Source organism: Lagenorhynchus albirostris, chromosome 18 (genome assembly GCF_949774975.1).
Source record: "Lagenorhynchus albirostris chromosome 18, mLagAlb1.1, whole genome shotgun sequence".
NCBI lineage: Eukaryota > Metazoa > Chordata > Mammalia > Artiodactyla > Delphinidae > Lagenorhynchus > Lagenorhynchus albirostris.
Genome location: NC_083112.1, coordinates 49,314,595 through 49,334,773, shown reverse-complemented (window position 1 = coordinate 49,334,773; position 20,179 = coordinate 49,314,595). Strand labels below are relative to the sequence as shown.

Here is a 20,179-nt window from a genome sequence, read left to right as displayed (position 1 = left end):
AGCTATAAACTAGAGAATTAATATTGGAGGGATATGAATAAATTAGCCTAAGCATTTTCTCTCCTATGCTTTATTAATTTAGCTATAGAAGTCACTTTCTCTAGGCATTCCATGCACAGTAAGTAAACAGTAGATGGCTACTAGCCTTGGGAAATTAAGAGCCTCCACTGGAATACTTGTAGCAAATGAGATACATGGGTTCTGAAAATGGAAAAAAGCATAGTAAAAACTAAAACAGTAAGGTGAATAGTTCCCTTTAAACATTCTTTCTGTGTTTATTTTGCCCACAAGTCACATTTTCTAAGGTTCTTAAAATAAAATCAGTACTACTGTACTGTTATCTCAAATACTTCATATGTAGCTGATTATTAAGCCATACCAGAATACAGCTATGAGAGCAAATATTATCATATTAAAATGAAGAACTATTTAAGGCATGTGCATTTTGTTTATAAAAGAAATCAGTTCTTCATGTTTCTTTTAAATTATACCCAGACCATGAAATATGTTTTGGTTTCAGTGGCAAAAATATATATATATAAACAATGTAACATTCCCATTAACTGTATACACTATTATCAAATGTGTATACTTCTACCAGTGGTGGTGGAGGATGGGAGGAATGTCTGCCTTCAAATACTTAGTATTCAGGGCAGAATAAAGGAAAATAACTTTCTACTACTGAGCCCTAAGGAAAATTCAAAAGCCATCTTTTGTCATTCTTCAACCATAGGTAGTTAAACTCTCAGTAGGCAATGCAACATAAACAATGTTTATGTTTTAGCATAATGTTATTAGCATAATTACTGTTATTTAAATACCAACTATGTTTACATGTTGATAAAGGGCAGAGTTTTAAATGAACTAAAATGTGTCACTCATATGATTTGGGATTTATTCTTGACCATATGGATTTTTATTTTAATTCAATTTACACTCATATCTGTCTCATAGATTAGAACAGCTTTATTACATATTTCTATGCATTTTAAATTATTTTAAATAATTCATTTTGCAAAATAGCTTTTAGTATGGATTATGTACATTCAGTGCCTCTAAACCAGGGATTTCCAACCATCCTATCAATTAGACAAGAAATTAATGCTCATAATCTATATAGCCCTTGTTGTCTACATAGCCTCCCTTATAATATCTAGGCTTGGACTGTAGTAATGTCATACTGGGGACTCTCACCTATCAGGTGGAAGCAACAGACAGGTTCAGAACCACTATCCTAAACGAAGAAATCAAGAGAAAGGTTTAGAATAACTTTTATAGAAAAGCAAAACAAGTAAGAATTTATGTGAAACTAAGGCATGGTGGACTGGTCTCATCTACTGACACCATTGGCACCAAGAAAAAAAATGCCCTTAGGACACTGGATCTTCCAAATCACAATAGTTTATGCTTGTAAGCGGTCAAAATTTGAAATCAAAAGGAACAAAGGCAGTGACAAAACTTATTTTCTGCTATCTGAAAACTCAGTGTATTCCACACTTGGTTTTTGGTAGTAATTCTGTTGAGAGCACAAGGAACCTCATTTTAAGACCTTGCCAGAGAATTCTGTAAGATTAAAACATTATTAAACTTTATATGCGTACAAATCCATCTAAATTATCTCTAAAAACCTTCACAATGATTACACACTTTTCAAACTGGTTTTACTTTAACTTCAGTCAGGGATTTTAATAATATGCAGAGAATTTAGACCAAAGTTATTTTCCTATTCAAGGTATGAATGTGTATGTACATATATATACATGCACATATATGCATATGTACATACATATATACACATATATACTTATTAATTTCCAGATAATGTATATACACCCACGCATGCATATATATATGCATGCGTGGGTGTAAATACACCTATATACATGTATGTAAACTTTCCCTAAAAGAAATAAATTTCTATAAATACAAGTTTTTAAAAAGTAATGAAAATATGCCTCTTTGCAATTTTCTTATAAGCATCAATATAGGAATCTTAAGCCTATAGATGCTTCTTTTGAAAACTATAGTAGTAGTCAAACATTAATGGCTAGGGGCTTCCCTGGTGGCACAGTGGTGCAGGGGACACGGGTTCGAGCCCCGGTCCGGAAAGATCCCACATGCTGCGGGGCAACTAAGCCTGTGCGCCACAACTACTGAGCCTGCGCTCTAGAGCCTGTGAGCCACAACTACTGAACCCATGTGCCACAACCACTGAGCCCGCATGCCTAGAGCCCGTGCTCCGCAACAAGAGAAGCCACCGCAACGAGAAGCCTGCACACCACAATGAAGAGTAGCCCCTGCTCGCTACAACCAGAGAATATCCCACACGCAGCAACGAAGACCCAACGCAGCCAAAAATAAATAAAATAAAATAAATTTATTTAAAAAAACATCAATGGCTAAAAACCTCTTAAACTATATTTTCATTACATGAAATAAGCAAGTTTATGTTGTACACAACCCAGTTATAAAGCTTACCTAATAAATACTGTACACAAATCTAAGATGGAAATTAAATTTAAATCAGACCTTTGTTTAAATAACTTTTACAGAATTAAAGATCGTTTGCAAAAAAAAAAAAAGATCGTTTGCATTTAAGATATATTAAAGTTTGATTCACCATAAAATACAGATAACTTCTGTTTTAGTCACAAATGAACACAATATATTAGGGGGTTAAATATTATAGAGTTTATAAATGCTCCTCTGTTTCAATAATTTAAAGCAAATAATTACACCTGCTGAAAGGTGATGTTTAGTCAGCTCTCAAAAGTCCACCAAGAAAAAATTTAAAGTTTCATTTTAGTCAGTCCCATTTCCCCAAAACATATTATGGTCCTTAACAGCAACATACAGAAATGACCCAGAACTTGACATACAAATGGACAACAGGCACATGAAAAGATGCTCAACGTTGCTTATCATCAGGGAAATGCAAATCAAAACCACAATGAGGTATCACCTCATGTCTCTTAGAATGGCTATCATCAAAAAGACCACAAATAATCTATGTTAGTGAGGATGTGGAGAAAAAGAAACCCTCATATACTTGGTGGGAATGTAAACTGGTGCAGACACTGGGGAAAATAGTATGGAGGCTCCTCAAAAAACTAAAAATAGAACTGCCATATGAGCCAGCAACTGCATTCCTGGGTGTAGTTTTCCTGAAGAAAACAAAGACACTAATTCAAAAGATAAATGAACTCCAATGTTCATAGAAGCATTATTTACAATTGCCAAGATATGAAAGCAACCAAAGTGTATATCAACAGATTAATGGATAAAGAAGATGTGGTATATATACAATGGAATATTACCCAGCCATAAAGAGTGACATTTTGCCATTTGCAACAACATGGATAGACCTAGAGGGCGTTATGCTTAGTGAAATGTCAGGCAGAGAAAAACAAATACTGTTCGTTATCACTTATATGTGGAATCTAAAAAAATAAAACAAAGGCATGAATATAACAAAACAGAAATAGACTCACAGATATACAGAACAAACTAGTGGTTACCAGTGGGCAGTAGGGAGAGGGAAGGGAGGAAGGGCAAAATAGGGGTATAGGATTAAGAGATACAAACTACTATGTGTAAAATAAATAACCAACAAGGATATATTGTACAGCACATGAAATATGGCCAATATTTTATAATAATTTTAAATGGAGTACAATCCATAACAATTTTGAATCACTATGTTGTACACCTAAAACTAATATTGTAAATCAAATATACCTCAATAAAAAAAATTTTTTTAATAGTACTCAACCTAGAAAACTTTGAGAAACTATGTAAATTCTTGCTAACATGTCACTGATTAAGAATCTATTAAGAAATTATGAGACTTCCCTGGTGGTGCAGTGGTTAAGAATCCGCCTGCCAATGCGGGAGACATGGGTTCGAGCCCTGGTCCGGGAAGATCCCGTACGCTGTGGAGCAACTAAGCCCGGGCGCCACAACTACTGAGCCTGCGCGCCTAGAGCCCGTGCTCCGCAACGAGAGAAGCCGCCGCAATGAGAAGCCAATGCACCTCAACGAAGAGTAGCCCCCGCTTGCCGCAACTAGAGAAAGCCCGTGTGCAGCAACAAAGACCCAATGCAGACAAAAATAAATAAATTTATAAAAAAAAAAAAGAAATTATGTAGGAGAAATCCAGCAAGGCAACAGGCAGAACACTGCTTAGGAATGTTTAAAATATTTAAGATGATACACAAGATAAATTTGAGGACAAAATGCAAACAATGTAACAAAAAACCCGAACACTTTGTTGTTGTTATTGGCATGCCAAAGCATCATCTCTATATACTATCCATTTACAGCATTGTTTCAGATTATTTCTTCATCCCTATTGCCAACACTTCATTCAGGCCCTCTTCAGATAGGTCCAAAGTGACCTCATCATAGTCTATTTTTTCTAATCCAGTGTTTCCCAGACTTAATATGAATCACTCAGGGATCTTGCTGAAAACACAGATTCTGATTCAGTAGGTAAAGGGTGGGGTCTGAAATCATTCATTTCTAACAAGTTCCCCAAGTAATACTGATGTAACCACACTTTAAATAACAAACAGCTAATTTATTCAACTTTTTTTAAGGTGTACAATTTATTTAATGCATTTATATATTGCAAAATAATTACCATGGTGTTAACACCTGCATCAAGTTACTGACCATTTCTTTTTTAAAATTAATTTTTTGTGGAGTATAGCTGGTTTACAATGTTCTGTTAGTTTCTGCTGTACAGCAAAGTGAATCAGTTATACATATATATATATCCACTTTTTTAGATTTTTTTTTTGGCTGTGCCATATGGCACGCAGGATCTTAGTTCCCTGACCAGGGATCGAACCCATGCCCCCTGCGTTGGGAGCACAGAATCTTAACCACTGGACCACCAAGGAAGTCCCTCTTTTTTAGATTCTTAAAATACCACTTATTTCATGTTGCAGCCTCAGGAATCCACCCTAACTCAGTGAAGCACGTATAAAACATCTACATTCAATTCTACGGGTTCAGAACTTCATTCTGGACCAATCTGGTCTTCTGCTATACTCATTCCACCCCATCTCTGCTCTGTTTTGTTTTTTTTTTATTGTTGTTTTGTTTTGGGGGGGTAAAATGTATATATAGTGAAGTAAGATTTCAATGAGTTTTGCTAAATGTATACACCTGTGTAACCAATATTCTCCTGAAAAGATGGACCATCACACCAACCGTGTTTTGACGTTAACTCTTCAAATACTCTTCCACCTTTCCACTGCCTTCCACCTTATCCTTTAAGACTTAACTGAAGCCCCTTCTTTTTCAAAACACACCCCAAATTCACTCACATACCTCAATCTAAATTACCACTAATTTTAAGACCCTAGCCATCACTGTCTCTTAACTAAAGCAGTGGGTTCCTCACGTCTCTCTACCCCTATTCTTATCCCCCTCCCCAATATATTATCCACAGAGTAGTCAGTGATATAAAATTATAAACCAAATCAGGTCACTCTCCTGCTTAAAACACTCCAATGGCTTACCATCACAGCTGCAATAAATCCAAATTCCTTTTCCCATATTCCTGTATCACTAAGCCCTCCTACTCTGACCTCATCTCTTGTTATCTTCCCATTATTTTCAACGCTCTGGTCTTATGAACCTTTTTTTCTGGTCCTACAACACAGTGAGACTTGCCTACTTTAGGGACTCTGCATTAATTATTCCCTCTATTCTCCCCACCACTATCCCCTCTTCTCCCATTTCTATGACTGGCTACTTTTCGCTATTCAGATCTCAACTTCAAAGTTACCTCTCACAGAAGCCTTCCCTAACCACAAAAATCTAAAGTATCCACTCAGTCACTCTCTAACACAAATCCGACTTTAATTTCTGCATAGCAGTCATTATTGGTATGTATCTTATTAATGTGCTTATCATCTGTCTATTCTCACAAGAACATAAGCTCCGTGACTAAGAAACTTGCCCACAGTGTTCACTGCTGTAACTCCAGCGCCTAGAACAGTGTTCAGCTCATTAAAAGTAGATGCTAACCAAATGTTTGCTAAATAAATATGATATATGTTCATACTATGCAGATGGAAATTGTGCCTGTGTCCCAATACAGAATCTCCCATGAAATTCAAAGAGAGTAAGAAAGATACAGCTAGTCATCCAATAAGGTAAATCCTTCATAAGAAAGAAATGGAAGAACTGCAGCTTTAATTTGAGGCAAAAATAATATAAAACACAGATTAAGCCAAAGCTTAGTTCACATAAAGTTTAATCAGTCAAGTTAATGAAAATATCAAAATTTTTGAGTTAGTGTATGGCAGAAGAAATTTAATTTTGTTGCAAATAATACAGTATTTGGTGTTTCCATTCTGGACAAGCTAAGCTGCAGAAAGAGCAATGGCATTGAATCTCAGTTCATCAGGGTCACGTTCCATAAACTTCTTGCAAACTTCTATGGCATCCTATAGGGAAAAAAGATACATAATCTTTCAATTTAAAAACGTGTTTTACTTAAAACTGATAAATAAATGTTTCACGTTTTCCTAATCCATACTAATTTTATACTGCAGACTTCTTTTCTCAAATAAAAAATAACTTAAAGGACACTAGAAGAGTGAATGGCTGGTGGTTTAATTTGATTAGTATGAAAGTATAAGATCTGCTAAGTGTTCTTTCTTAAAATGCTTTTAAGAAACTTTTAACATGAAAATTACATATTTTATTGATTCTAAGCCATAAAATTTGTTTGTAAATTTAAAAATCTCTAAGATCAAGATATAAATGATGGTATCTTGGATTTAATGAAATATGGGATATGATGTGCATCTCTTTCAATACTATTCTTGTCTTTTTCAAATTTGATACTTGTTCACACAAAGAGCTCTGCAAACTTCTTTATTTGCTGTAGATTTTTAACGCTAGTTCAAATTTTTCTTTTTGGATTTTCTCAAGAGAGCCAGGATAAGGAGAAATACAGAAAAATGTTATACCAGTTATCTTTTATTTATTTTTGCCATGCCACGTGGCATGCGGGATCTTAATTCCCTGACCAGGGATCAAACCTGTGCCCCCTGCAGTGTAAGTGTGGAGTCTTAACCACTGGACTGCCAGGGAAGTCCTATACCAGTTATCTTTAGAGATGTTTTAAAGATAACAAGACCATTAATGACACTGAAGGTGGGCCAACAAGTTTTATTGTTACCTCTAATAAAGTTTCATCACTAGTTTCCCCATGGTTAATTGGAAATGGTTTCCGTCCATCTGTGGAAAATACATGAACAGGTGAATGGTTAGTTGTTTGTATAGGATAATGTACTTTCTTTCTTTCTTTTTAATACTATAAACAATTAACAACATGTATTTCACGTACAAATTTTTCCAATTCACCCAGAAATATCCTTTATCCATGTTGTTTTGTTTTATGTGGGATCTAATCAAGAATCACATATTCTATTTAGTTATCCTATCTCTTTAGTCCTCCTTAATTAAGAATGACAGGATAATGTACTTTCAACATCCATTTTCCTCTTCCCACAGTGAGGCAAAAGTTAAAAGATAAAATAATATATCCTAAAACAAACACTTTAAGTATGCTACCTACGAATATTTTTAACACCAATAGTTATTTAGAACCTTGTTTCCATGTTTGAAAGCCTATATTATCTTCACAAACAGACATTATTAGAAATATATACTATTGGCTTTAATTTCCTAAAAAGAATATGCAAAATTAATGTCAGCTTTTCAAAAGTTATGACCATCAGAAATATAAAAAATTTCTTTCTTCACTTTAAAGCCTTCTGATGAAGGCTCCTAAGTAAGACTGACATGTTTATACCAATGAAAGGAAGCCACTACAAGGTTTATATATTACTACTACTAATTGTGTACCAAGGTAGGAGTACAGAGCAACAATCTAAATCACCTAGGATTATTTTACTGACCACCAAAAGTAATCAGTATCACCTTGAATAAACTAGTACTTTTTCAATACTATGAAAAACGAAAAAGTCCAGAATTATATAAACTCCTGCTAACCCAAAGTTAACTGATACTCTCTATACAAGCCTATAATTTCAGATGTTTTATAAGTGGCACATCAGGTTCAAGCCATAAAACACAACTCCCTCTGTAATTTCATGGCTTCTAAACATAATAAAAAGTTTTGAATCAATATGTATACATAGTGATAGACCTGGACTAAAAGATACTACTTGTAAAGAAAATATGAGTGAAAATTAACCAAACCAAAAAAGGACAATTATGAAATCTGAAGAAATAAAAAAGTTAAAAAGAAAAGTACACTGACTATGGCTCATCTGAGAATAGTATTTCTGTAGAAATATAAAAATTTCTGTAGAATATAAACAACTATAACAACACTGGAAGAACAGGAAAAAGTAAACCATGTATTTTGTGATTGGGAGGGAGAGGTAGGTAAAGAGGGTGACAAAGGAAAGCTAGATTATCTTCATTGTGGGAAGCCAAGGAATAACATTAGGTAACTTCCACCTCTAGCCAGAATGAAATAATGTACTGGACTAGGCCTTCCACTGGAAACAACTAAAGACCTGGACAAGATATCTGAAACCATTGTTTTATAGATTGGGAAACAGGTAGCCCAGAACTGTTAGTAAGCCTAACAGAAATGTCCACTTATCTGCCAGTGCCGGAAAGGAAAACCCAAGCAGCCTACAGCAGCCTCACTTAGGAGACTGAGGGGAAAGAGCAGAGTTCAAGGAGGCTGAGGCAGGTGGAGTTTGCACAATGCCAGGAAGAAGGTAGCTACACACTTTGGCGAGCTGTTGCTCTTTGTCTGGGACCAGGCCAGGATCAGTGGGCCAGCTGGGGGCGGGAAGCAGTGTGTCTGGAACAGAGCTTTGGGCTGGGGTGGTCAAGAGCTTGTTTATATACCAGGGGAATGCGTAAATCAGAAAAGAAATGAAGGATAATGAGAGCTAGATTTCCCATGTTCAGAAAAGGAAGTCACAAATATGGATAACACTAGAATAAACTGTATATTATTAGGTTAGAATTATAAATGTGGATGTAAATAAATGCTTTTTAATATATAGAGAAACAGATATAATTGTGTGTGTATGTATATCCATATTCACATACATGTGTCTATGTATATAATACAGACAAATATTTCCTAGCTCTGTCCTCTGAGAAAGCCTAGAAGTAATGATATCTTAATAGCAATTAACACACTTAGCACCCAGGTCTTGGTTCTAATTATCATTTTCCAATAAAAGGAACCAGGGCTCCTTGGAGAAGTGGCTGAACACAGGGCTGGGGCACGAAAAACAAAGGATGAACCAGGAAATATTTTTCTACTAGAAAGTTAGAAAGTGCTCAAAACAATGACAGGGACACATAAAAAGGACATATGCCAAGAACTACATGAAGCCCTAAGGACAAGAGGTGATAATAGAAAGATGAATAACTCAGTCTCTTTCATCAGCTAACCTTACAATTAGGTATAGAATGAATACATTGAAGACTACCACTACCCTTTGTTATACAATTGTCCTGTAGAAATTACCTTGCACCACGTCTATAATTATATAGCCTGGTTTTTTAAAATAAGGATATGTAAAAATGACTGTTTTTTGTGTTTTTTTTGCGGTACGCGGGCCTCTCACTGTTGTGGCCTCTCCCGCTGCGGAGCACAGGCTCCGGACGCGCAGGCTCAGCAGCCATGGCTCACGGGTCCAGCCGCTCCACGGCATGTGGGATCTTCCCGGACTGGGGCACGAACCCGTGTCCCCTGCATCGGCAGGCGGACTCTCAACCACTGTGCCATCAGGGAAGCCCAGAAATGACTTTTTTCTTAAAAACCATATGCTGCTCTCTTACCCACTGTTTTCTATGCACTAACTCAATACTCCTCTTGCTCAACATTCCTTTTAACTTTATTAGGAATTTGCGTCAGGGCTACCACCAATTCCCCTTGCAATGAGTCAGCAGCTGCCCATCTTCATTTGTCTTGCATTCATCCCTGTCCTCTCTAACATCTCAAAGATTCCAGCTATTCTGTAGAACTCTGAAATTCTTTAAACTCATTTAGAGAATGTAATCCTCAAAGGGCTCTGATTCTCTATCAGCAACATCGATCATTCTTCCTGCTAAAGAATACTTGAACCAAACAAGACCTCAGTAGTTCTGCCTTTCTTTTCTGATGTTCTTAGTTCAAACCAATTTTAAAATACTTTGGTGCTGATCTTGGCACGCTACAAAAAAGAACTATTCTGCATATGTAGCCTATCCCGGATACACATCTTTCCTTCTACTGCCCTTTTATTCTCTGAGCTCAGAAAGCTAGCTAATCAGTCAAACTGAGGTTTTTAGACAACTCATTCCTTCCCATGAGATGATCAGAGATGTTTTTCTTCTGAATATCTTTTAGACGTTATTGTTTGCTCTATTATGAAGTCTCCCATTCCGAAGGTCACCATTACTTTTATAGTCTCTGGTTATGGATAGTTATCACTCCTCTGGCCTCTCCTAAATCTACTTTCTTGAAGTCAACAGAATGTGTCTGTAAGTCTCAGCACACTCTTTACTTCCACTTCTACTAGTTACTCTTTATTATTCAGAATTCAGAGCAGAACCTAGCTTCCAGCAATCGGACATTTGAAATCCCCAATCCCTATTACATTCTATCTTTATGTAGATTCTAGAGACTGAATTAGCAAAGCATATGCTCCAATTTGCTCTGCAGTCTGTTACATACTCCGATGACAACTATCTGATTCCTACTCAAATCACTCTACTATTGCGGATGACCCACAGGGATGTATTCCTTTTCTTGTCCCCTTTAATAGAGCCACTTCTTTTTAATGAAGTGTATGATTCTGTTGCCATATTCCAAATATAAAATCCATCTAAATTTTATGGACCACATTTACAGTCACAATCAGAGTCCTTTTGGAACTCTTCAGTCTTTAAGTTAAGGAAAATGAAAGTGAAAAGTTAACATATACAGCAAATGAGAAGAAAGAGAACTAAAAATCATGGTATCTAGAAATTGAAAAGGATTTCACTTTTTTGTTTCTTTATTCGGCCTTTTTTAATCAAAGAAGGTCTCAGACAGAAAGACAAAAAGGACTCGTAAGTACTGTCTACCAATTTTGAAAAAATCATAAAAGTTTCTTCTGCCTGAATGAATCAATTTAAACTATCCTCGAGTTATTATCCTCTAAAATTATCCTCTAATTATCCTTTAATTATCAATGAAAATATCCTCTCCTCCAAATACAAACTAAAGTAGTCCACCTATAGTTAAACTTTTAAAAGGTAAGTGCAGGAATAGGCCAAAATACCAAGTAATTAATCATGGCTACTTTGACACATGCCTTAGGGAACTGTTGCCAGAAAACACAGACTCCTGTAAAGTCTTTTTAAAAATCAGATGTGATAAAAAAGGGATAGTACAAAAGCCTGAAAACTAGTAATACTCATTATTGAATACAAAAACTAGTCATTATGAATAATACGCTATGTTTTAAAACTAGTTTCAGGATCAAGATCGTTCATCCAAGATGTTGATGATAACCAACTCAAAAATTTAGTAAAGACTGCTGAAGTGATTTACAGGAGTCTCCTAAATGATTTAGCAAAGCATTTTCCTGCTTTGCTAAAATGCAAAGGTGGTATGCAGGAATTCTTAAATTATAAGTTACTTGAACATCAAAAACATATTTATTTTTTCTAGTAAAAATTTTTAAATGGAAAACTTCCATTATGCCAACTCAATGTTATATGGTAATCAATTAATTTAAGTAAACACAATAAATATCAACAGTCATGTTTATCATAAATACAGATTTCCCCATTTACTATTTCTTTCCCCAGGATAAATTAAAATAGTTCTTACCTAATTCATAGAGATGCCCATCTACATGAACTAATGCAATAAAATGAAGATCTACTTTTTCATCTATATTTGGTGCCTGGAATAGGAGGGGAAAATACATATTATATATATTAGTAGTCAAACAAATCAATCAACTACACGTAAACACATACAAATAATATCAAATGACATGAAAAAATATTTATCCAATGTAATTCAAGGCTTAATCTTTGATATAGTGGACAGAGTGAACATGCCTACATTTATAACAAATGTGCTTGCCCATCAACAAGGAAAACACTGACTCAAGGCACACCTTTCTTAATCTCAATTGACTTTAACCTAAAGTTTTGTTCACTCTGGAAGCCCAGCACCTAGCACAACACCTGATACATAGTAGGTATACAGTGTATACTTGCTGAATGAAATGAATGCATGAACTAATTTGTCTAATTTCTGAAATTTGAAATAATAAAGTTTTTAGAAGTTTAATAATAGCATAAACAGAGTTTAAAAAACTCTTTGCAAGTTAAATTTTAGGACATCAAGAAAGTGAGTTCTTCCCTTAATGATGTAAACTTAATCTCATTTTTTTGAAAAATGCAATATAGACTTAGAATAAAATAAGTATTTTTATTCATCCTAGATTCAAAAGGTTTAAAAACGAAGAGAAGGGCTTCTCTGGTGGCGCAGTGGTTAAGAGTCCGCCTGCCGATGCAGGGGACACGGGTTCGTGCCCTGGTCCGGGAAGATCTCACATGCTAGGCCCATGAGCCATGGCCGCTGAGCCTGCGTGTCCGGAGCCTGTGCTCCGCAGCGGGAGAGGCCACAGCAGTGAGAAGCCCGCGTACCACAAAAAAAAAAAAAAAAAAAACAAAAACGAAGAGAAGCAGGAAAATAGCCCAAAAGATTAAAGGAGAAAAAGGGAACAAGTTAAAGTAACTTGAACAAGTTAAAGTAAAATTTAACTTAGCCTACAATTTTTCTCTTGTTTTCTCAGTGAACTCTTTGATATTAAAACTATACCTAGGTTTTTTTAGCTTGCCAAATTCAATTTGCATGAGCAACTTGTGCTACATTTCTTAGACATTCAAATAACTTATGCAAGTCAATACATGATAAACTGGCACTGTTTACAATATATAGTAACTACACAGATAACGCTAATATGTGTTAGCTATATACCAAATCTAAATGGTTTCAAATGAAATATAATCACTGTTAAATGTAAGTACAGATTTTAGAGGCAAAAGTTTTAAAGAGGCATAATCAAGTTATATCTCATATTATTTAATATCCAGTAAGTAACACAACAGTATCAACTCTAAAATTTCTATTTTTTCACCCTCAAGTAATTATATAATTTTAAGTTTTAAGTAATACGAAGTTTTCAGATGCAGAAATTGAAAGGAACAGAACAAACGTTCCTATCTTGGATTTACTGGATGCCTCTAAAGCATTTACAGATAGTGACTCATCTAACCTCATCTTATTCTTCAGGGATTATTGCCCTCGAATTACGAATGGCAACAACGCAACATAAATTGCTGTGGCAAACTAGCTCTTCCTAAATTCAACCTAGAACTAAAGAATTTCACAGTTGGTAGGAATCACAGTTACATAGTTTTACTGTTGCTCCAATGCTAGACTGCTCTCTATTGTAGCCCCATCTTGTGGTATCCCCGCAAACAACAGGGAACTGCCACTAGGTTTTCAGGCAGTCCATTCCATTTTGACAGTTTTGTTAGAATTATCCCTCATACTGAGGCAAAAAATGTTTCCCAATATCTTCCATCATCTTAAAAAAGTCTAATCCCTCTTGAACATGATATTTCTTCAAACACTTAAAGACAGTGATAATGAGTTCCCTTATTTTACTGGTCAGAGAATCAAAGATTTTAATGATCACTCAATCCAATACCCCCATTTCACCAATGACCAGAGAGAACCCAATTTTTCAAGGTTAAATCTAGGCAATTCAACAAACTATAAATTCAATTCTATAACAAGAACACTACAAAAAATTCCTTAACCAACTAGGAAAGGGGCTTGATTTACTTATTTTAAGATAATTCTCCAATAGGATATAAAGTATATTTAAAATCTTTTGAGCTCCTATGTCTTTAAAATTATTACTTATTTTAACACCATCTCTTCTTAAGAATAATACCTCTAATCTGGTTTTTACATTTTGTCAGTAAATACAACCGTGCTAGAGATAAAAGTAATACAACCAGAACCAGAGACCTGAATATGTACCCAACCCCTGTGAGCACTGGGTTTCTTATCTGTTTTGAGGTTTAAACGAAATGCATGAAACTACTTTGTAAACTGTTAAGTGTCATATAAACATTATGTGTTATTACAATACTAAGACTACATTATTACAAATGTAAGAAGTCACTAAATCTAGTGACTCAAAATTGTGAGTCATTGTACCTTTTAACCAAAAGTGCATACTAAAAATACAAAACGCCAAAGAGGGCATGAAAATCCTTCAAACTATTATAAAAGATAAATGCTCAAAATTTCTAAACCTTCCACAAGACCTCAGCACCTATTACAAGCCTTTTCCTTTGGTCAACTTCAATTAGTCAGAGTCTGAAATCTGTAATTATGCAATTGCTTAAACATTATTCCACTGAAAACAAGAACAATACATAAAAAGCAAATTCCAGGGCTTCCCTGGTGGTGCAGTGGTTGAGGGTCCGCCTGCCGGTGCAGGGGACACGGGTTCGTGCCCCAGTCCAGGAAGATACCACATGCTGCGGAGCGGCTAGGCCCATGAGCCATGGCCGCAGGGCCTGCGCGTTGGGAGCCTGTGCTCCGCAACAGGAGAGGCCACAACAGTGAGAGGCCCGAGTACCGCAAAAAAAAAAAAAAAAAAAAAAAGCAAATTCCAGTATGTCTTCTGTTTCAAAAAGTGACCCATAACTAACAAAAGGCAAAAAACAGAAGCTACAGATTAGATAATTTTTACCTACATTTTTATATCTTATTTTTTACAAAGTTTCTTAATTTAGAACATACTTCTTATTACCTTGAAGGATTAAAAAAATGATGTGACAAATCAATTAGATAGAAATTAACTAAATGCGAAATAAAAATTTCAAATTATAAAAAACAGTTTAAATTTAATTTATAATTGTGGCACTAAATATATACCAGGCACTGTTCTAAGTGCTTTATAAGAATTGACCAATTAATTGTTACATAAACCATATGAGGTAGGTAATATAGTTATACCCATTGTACTCTCAAGAAAACTGAGGCACAGAAGTGTTAAGTAACATGCTCTGGGTCACAAAGCTAGTAAGTGATAGAATCTGGTTTCAAATCCAGGCAATGTCATTCTAGAATCCATGTTCTTAACCACTAGGCTATGAAAACACTTACGAAGCTATAAAGCAATGGAATTAACATGGGGAAAAGATCAATATTACATAAAAACATAAAACTGAGAATGCCAATTTTTATGACATGTTCATTTATATTTAGAATATTTTTTAAGTACAAAGGAATTTATTCCTATTTGGAATCAACTGTGTCCAAGTCAGAATTTAGGAAGTTACGGTTTTACTCGGATCATCCAATTCACTTGTGCCTCCTACTGTGCCAGCGTATGCACAGTAGGGAAGCAAGAAATATCGGATGGATAAATATGACAAACGCATGTTGTGACCCAATGAGGATAATGAAATAGAGAGACACCAGTTTGTCGATACCAGTTTGTGGACGAAAGGCTATTTTGATGACTATACTGATATTTGGTGGAAGCAGATGTTTAAGGAAAAGTGCCAAGACTCCACCTCATAGTTTGAGAATAGCTCTAGAAGAGTAAATAAGGGGAAGGAAAGAATGTCTGACACCAACTTTTAATTTTTTTAAGCATGAAAGTATGTGTAATCAGACTTCCTCTGGCTTCAAAAGTCACGATGATTTACTGAAGTGTCAAGTTTCTTATAAATGTGTGGCATACACCAAATCTTTTGGATGTAGCATTTCTAGGTAGGCTCTGTCAAGCTATGGTCATTACCATTAATTTTCTAAAACATCAGAAAGACAAGAACTATAGTTGCCATCCTGCATCTTATTTCAATTATGAGAATTATTAGAATTCCATCATCAACCTCAGCATTTAAGGTAATTAGGTAATTAGCACAATTACAAGAACAAATGTACTTTTTAAGTTTGCTAATATTATCAACTTAAAAAGGAGAAATTATAAAATTTGTGGGAAGTCTATATCAATTCACAAGGAGAAAAATCGTCACCTCCTACTTGAGAAAAGATCTTTAGAAACTGAATAGGCAGGGAAGATTGGATCAAGATTAAACCAAGTACCTGAGCCACCTCAGGGAATAAAATAGCTTAGATGAAACACCCTACACCATGGAGGCTTAGATTAAGGATAGAGTAAGTAAAATAACCCCAAAGCATGACAAGAGACTAAAGTCATGTTCAGAAACACGAAAAAAAATAAAGTAAGAGATGGCAAAGAACTCAGACAATACACAGCATTTGTTGACCTGAGTCAACTAAATGAAACTGGAAAGATGAAGGGTAAGAGAATACATATTCACTGTAACAACTGACAGGAACTTAAACATTATCATGAATGTCGATCAGCACTCATCAAAAGGCAGGCACCTGTTGGTGTTATATGGAGTGGAAAGATGGATGTTCACCAAGGCACTGGTGAGAGTCAAGCTGGACTGCAAAACATAGAGGTATGCTTGCAGTCTTACTAGGGGAGAAAAAGCTAATGGTTGATGAACCAAGAGAAAAGCGCTTTGAAGACTGAAGAAGTTTAAGGGAAAAAATGGACTGCCCCTGTCACTGGAAGAAGAGATGGAAGATTGACTACACTTACAACAGAATGGAGACCCAAAGATGGTAGGCGTAAGAAGGGTCGCCAGCGACGAAGACGGAGAGATGGACTGGTAGCCTTTGCAGGGCCTACATGGTTACGTTTGGCCCAGGGCAGGGATGCATGGTGACACCATGATGAGGCCTTCGCTCTGCAGTGGCTAGAATGAGGCTGTGATGAGGATGGCGAAGAGGACTACATAATTAAAAAAGAGAACATTTTACTGAGACCACGTTACTGGGAGATCAGTTATTCTTAAAAGCACCGTATGGTCATACTTGGATTTATATGGTCTAGTATTTTTAATCAATCATAATTTAGAAAAGGATCGTAAATGAATATTAGTTAAAGGTACGTGAAGTGGAAATACATAACCAAAGTATCAGGTTATATTCCATAGCTTCTGTTAAGTGCACATCTAAACTACCCTCATTTGTATAGCGCAGACTCATGGAATTATTTAAAAGTCACTAAAGTGGAATTATTACATCAAACTGTTTTAAAAAAAAAAAGAACACACACACAAAAAAAACACGTAACACATACAAAACATACAAAGAATTATGTGTAAAAGAAAACTGTATGGTAACAGGCACTAGTAAAAAGAATTCCTTAGCAGTAATAAACACTAAGGAAAAAAACAACTTCAAAATATAGAGGAGTGAAACAAATCCCTCAGAAGCTGATGCCATGCATAGACTATCCTCTTACTTAGGCTGAAAAGTTAAATGGAAACTATCATGGATTATTAGCCATCTTCTAGTAAAAGAAAAAAACAGTTAAAATATGTATCACTTATTTTGTGCCAGGCACTCTTTTAAGCACTTTACACGTATTAATTCATTTAATCTCCCAGTAACCCATGAGATAGTTACTGTAATTATCTCCATTTTACAAATAAGAAATCAGAGCACAGAGAGGTTAAGTAACATAACCCAGGTCACGCTGCCAGGAAGCGGCAGGGCTGGGATTCAAATACAGGAAATCTAGTTCTAGAATCCAATGATCTTAATAACTGTGGTGTACAGCCTAAGTGGCCAAGAAAAAGATTTTAATACTAATTTATTAGACCAGATTCCAACGAGCAGAGGAGTAATCCTCTTAAAATTAGAATTTTGGGAGTCACATTTTCGAACACTATTGTACCACAAAAGGTGACTCTGACCTAAGAGTTTTCCACAAAATGCACATGCTAATAAACACTAACTTATTAATGGTAATCCAAATGATAATTTTACAATTGTCGCCTCCAATAAATAACACCAGCACATGAAACTGAGTTTAAAGCAGTATGATAAAATTATAATCACTAACAACCATAGTGAGAAGAAGTAAAAAAAAAAAAAAAAAAAGTGATATAAGTCCTTGCTTAGTGATAATGGATTTCACTAACCATGACCTATTTTCTTTAGGAAAATAAAGGGGTTTTCCTTGAATGATTTCTAAGACTCTTTCAACCCTGAAAACCCTATGATCCTACTTAGTACTTCTGATCTATGTAAAATAATACAATAACCTAAAATAAAGCGTTTTAAAAACATGTTTGTGAACAGTTTAGCTGCTCATAGTAAGAATCAATCAATTAGAAATACATAAATGAATCCTATACTTTGCTCTATATGGGAACAAAGGTGTATATAATAAAGTGCGCTCACATAGTCTAACATGTTTGTCATATTCAATCTGATTACATTTAAATAAGAGAAAGACAGAAGAGTGGGGAAGAGGAAAAAGAAAATGGATGGAGAAAGAAAATGGAGTAAAGGAAGAGAGGAAGAGATGACTAATGAGTAGTGGAGAAAACAAAAATTTTCTAAGAATCTAGGGAAGGAGAAATTACTAAACCAGAAGTAGAACTAAAGGCATACATTGAAAGAACATATAAGGTTTGGGCAGGCAAAATGGGAAAGGTATTCCTAGCAAAGAATTCAGTGTGAGAAAAAAGACAAAAATAGGAATGAGGATGACATGTTCAGAGGACTAGGACTAGGACTATCAGGTCTGGGATCTGACTTTACCCCTTCCATCTAAAAAGTTATCCTGTTACTTGTTCATAGGTGCTGGCAGAAGACATGAGACGCTGTGTCAGAGACAAAGGACTTTACTCATAGCCCAGCAAGGAGCACGATCATCACTATGTTAGTGTCAGTTCACATGAGGGCAACACAGAGGGCCCAGATGGACGGCTGCACACACAATGGGCTGCGTTATAGGAGAGGAACACTGGGCTTGGGGAAACTGATGTATTATAATAAGCAGTAAGCAAACTTGTCTTTGTTCTGGAGGCAGACATTACCTCATCCCTCACAGTGCTTACTGGGAGAAAAGTGATTTCTAACTTCAAATATGATGGCTCTCTTATTTTGCCATTTTTGAAGAATGTTTTTTAAAACTTAAAAAAAATTTTCAAATTACAAAGAGTTACAAAAATAAAAAGAGTACAGGAAACACCTAGATTTACCTATGACATTTTATTCTGATTTGCTTTATCATCTGTACTTACACTCTCTTGCTCTCTTCCTGTCTCTCTACATAGTTGTTTTTTTTTTCTTCCTGAACCATTTGAGGATAAGTTATATATATAATGGTCTTTTACCCCTAAATACTTCAGTATTTCTTAAGACTAAGAAAATTCTCTTGGACTTCCCTGGTGGCACAGTGGTTAAGAGTCCGTGAACCAGGGGCCTCCCTGGTGGCGCAGTGGTTAAGAATCCGCCTGCCAGTGCAGGGGACACAGGTTCAAGCCCTGGTCCGGGAAGATCTCACATGCCGCGGAGCAACTAAGCCTGCGAGCCACAACTACTGAGCGCGCATGCCACAACTACTGAAACCCGTGCATCTAGAACCCGTGCTTTGCAACACGAGAAGCCACTGCAATGAGAAGCCCGTGCACTGCAAAGAAGAGTTGCCCCCGCTCACTGCAACTAGAGAAAGCCCGTGCACAGAAATGAAGACCCGATGCAGCCAAAAATAATTAATTAATTAAAAAAGAAAATTCTCTTTTATAACAGCAGTTATCACCTTCATAATTTCATATAGATATGGGCTGTGTTAGGATGTGTGTAGGTTGGATGTCACGTTAGACTTCTGTCTAACCTTCCATCCATATTTTAATTTTGTCAGTTGATCCATTCATGTCCTTTGTAGCATTTCCCCTCAGGATCTAATCTGGGAGCAGGTATTGAATTTTTTTGTCATGTCTCTTCAGTATCCTTTAACCTGGAGCATTTCCAACAGCCTTTGTCTTTTATGACATTAACACACAGTCCCCTTCCCCCATTTTTTAATATACAGGTTTTTTACATTAAAAAAATCATGCTCTCTGTGAATACAGACATCTGTATTTCTTCCTTTCCAATCCATATGCCATTTGTTTCTTTTTCTCACCTTACTGCATTGGCTATAGGACCTCTAGAACAATAACGAATTTCGCTGATTTTCACTTTTAA

The 20,179-nt window shown here is 35.8% G+C and overlaps 1 protein-coding gene across 4 annotated transcripts in view; it reads right to left on the bottom strand.

Annotated features, from left to right (window-relative positions):
• Nucleotides 1-6,251: 6,251 nt before the first annotated feature.
• The window catches only part of UCHL3 (ubiquitin C-terminal hydrolase L3), a 346,469-nt gene continuing 332,541 nt past the window's right edge, over nt 6,252-20,179 (bottom strand). For 2 of the 4 annotated variants that reach the window (XM_060129263.1, XM_060129266.1), the window contains exons 6-8: nt 11,882-11,957; nt 7,202-7,260; nt 6,252-6,461 (exon numbers count right to left, since the gene is read on the bottom strand). In XM_060129263.1, the coding sequence (XP_059985246.1) occupies nt 6,378-6,461; nt 7,202-7,260; nt 11,882-11,957 (219 nt within the window). In that variant the 3' untranslated portion in view covers nt 6,252-6,377. Of the gene's footprint in view, nt 6,462-7,201; nt 7,261-11,881; nt 11,958-12,484; nt 12,665-20,179 lie in introns of those variants that run through there. The other 2 variants (XR_009536797.1, XM_060129264.1) reach the window with 2 other exon arrangements.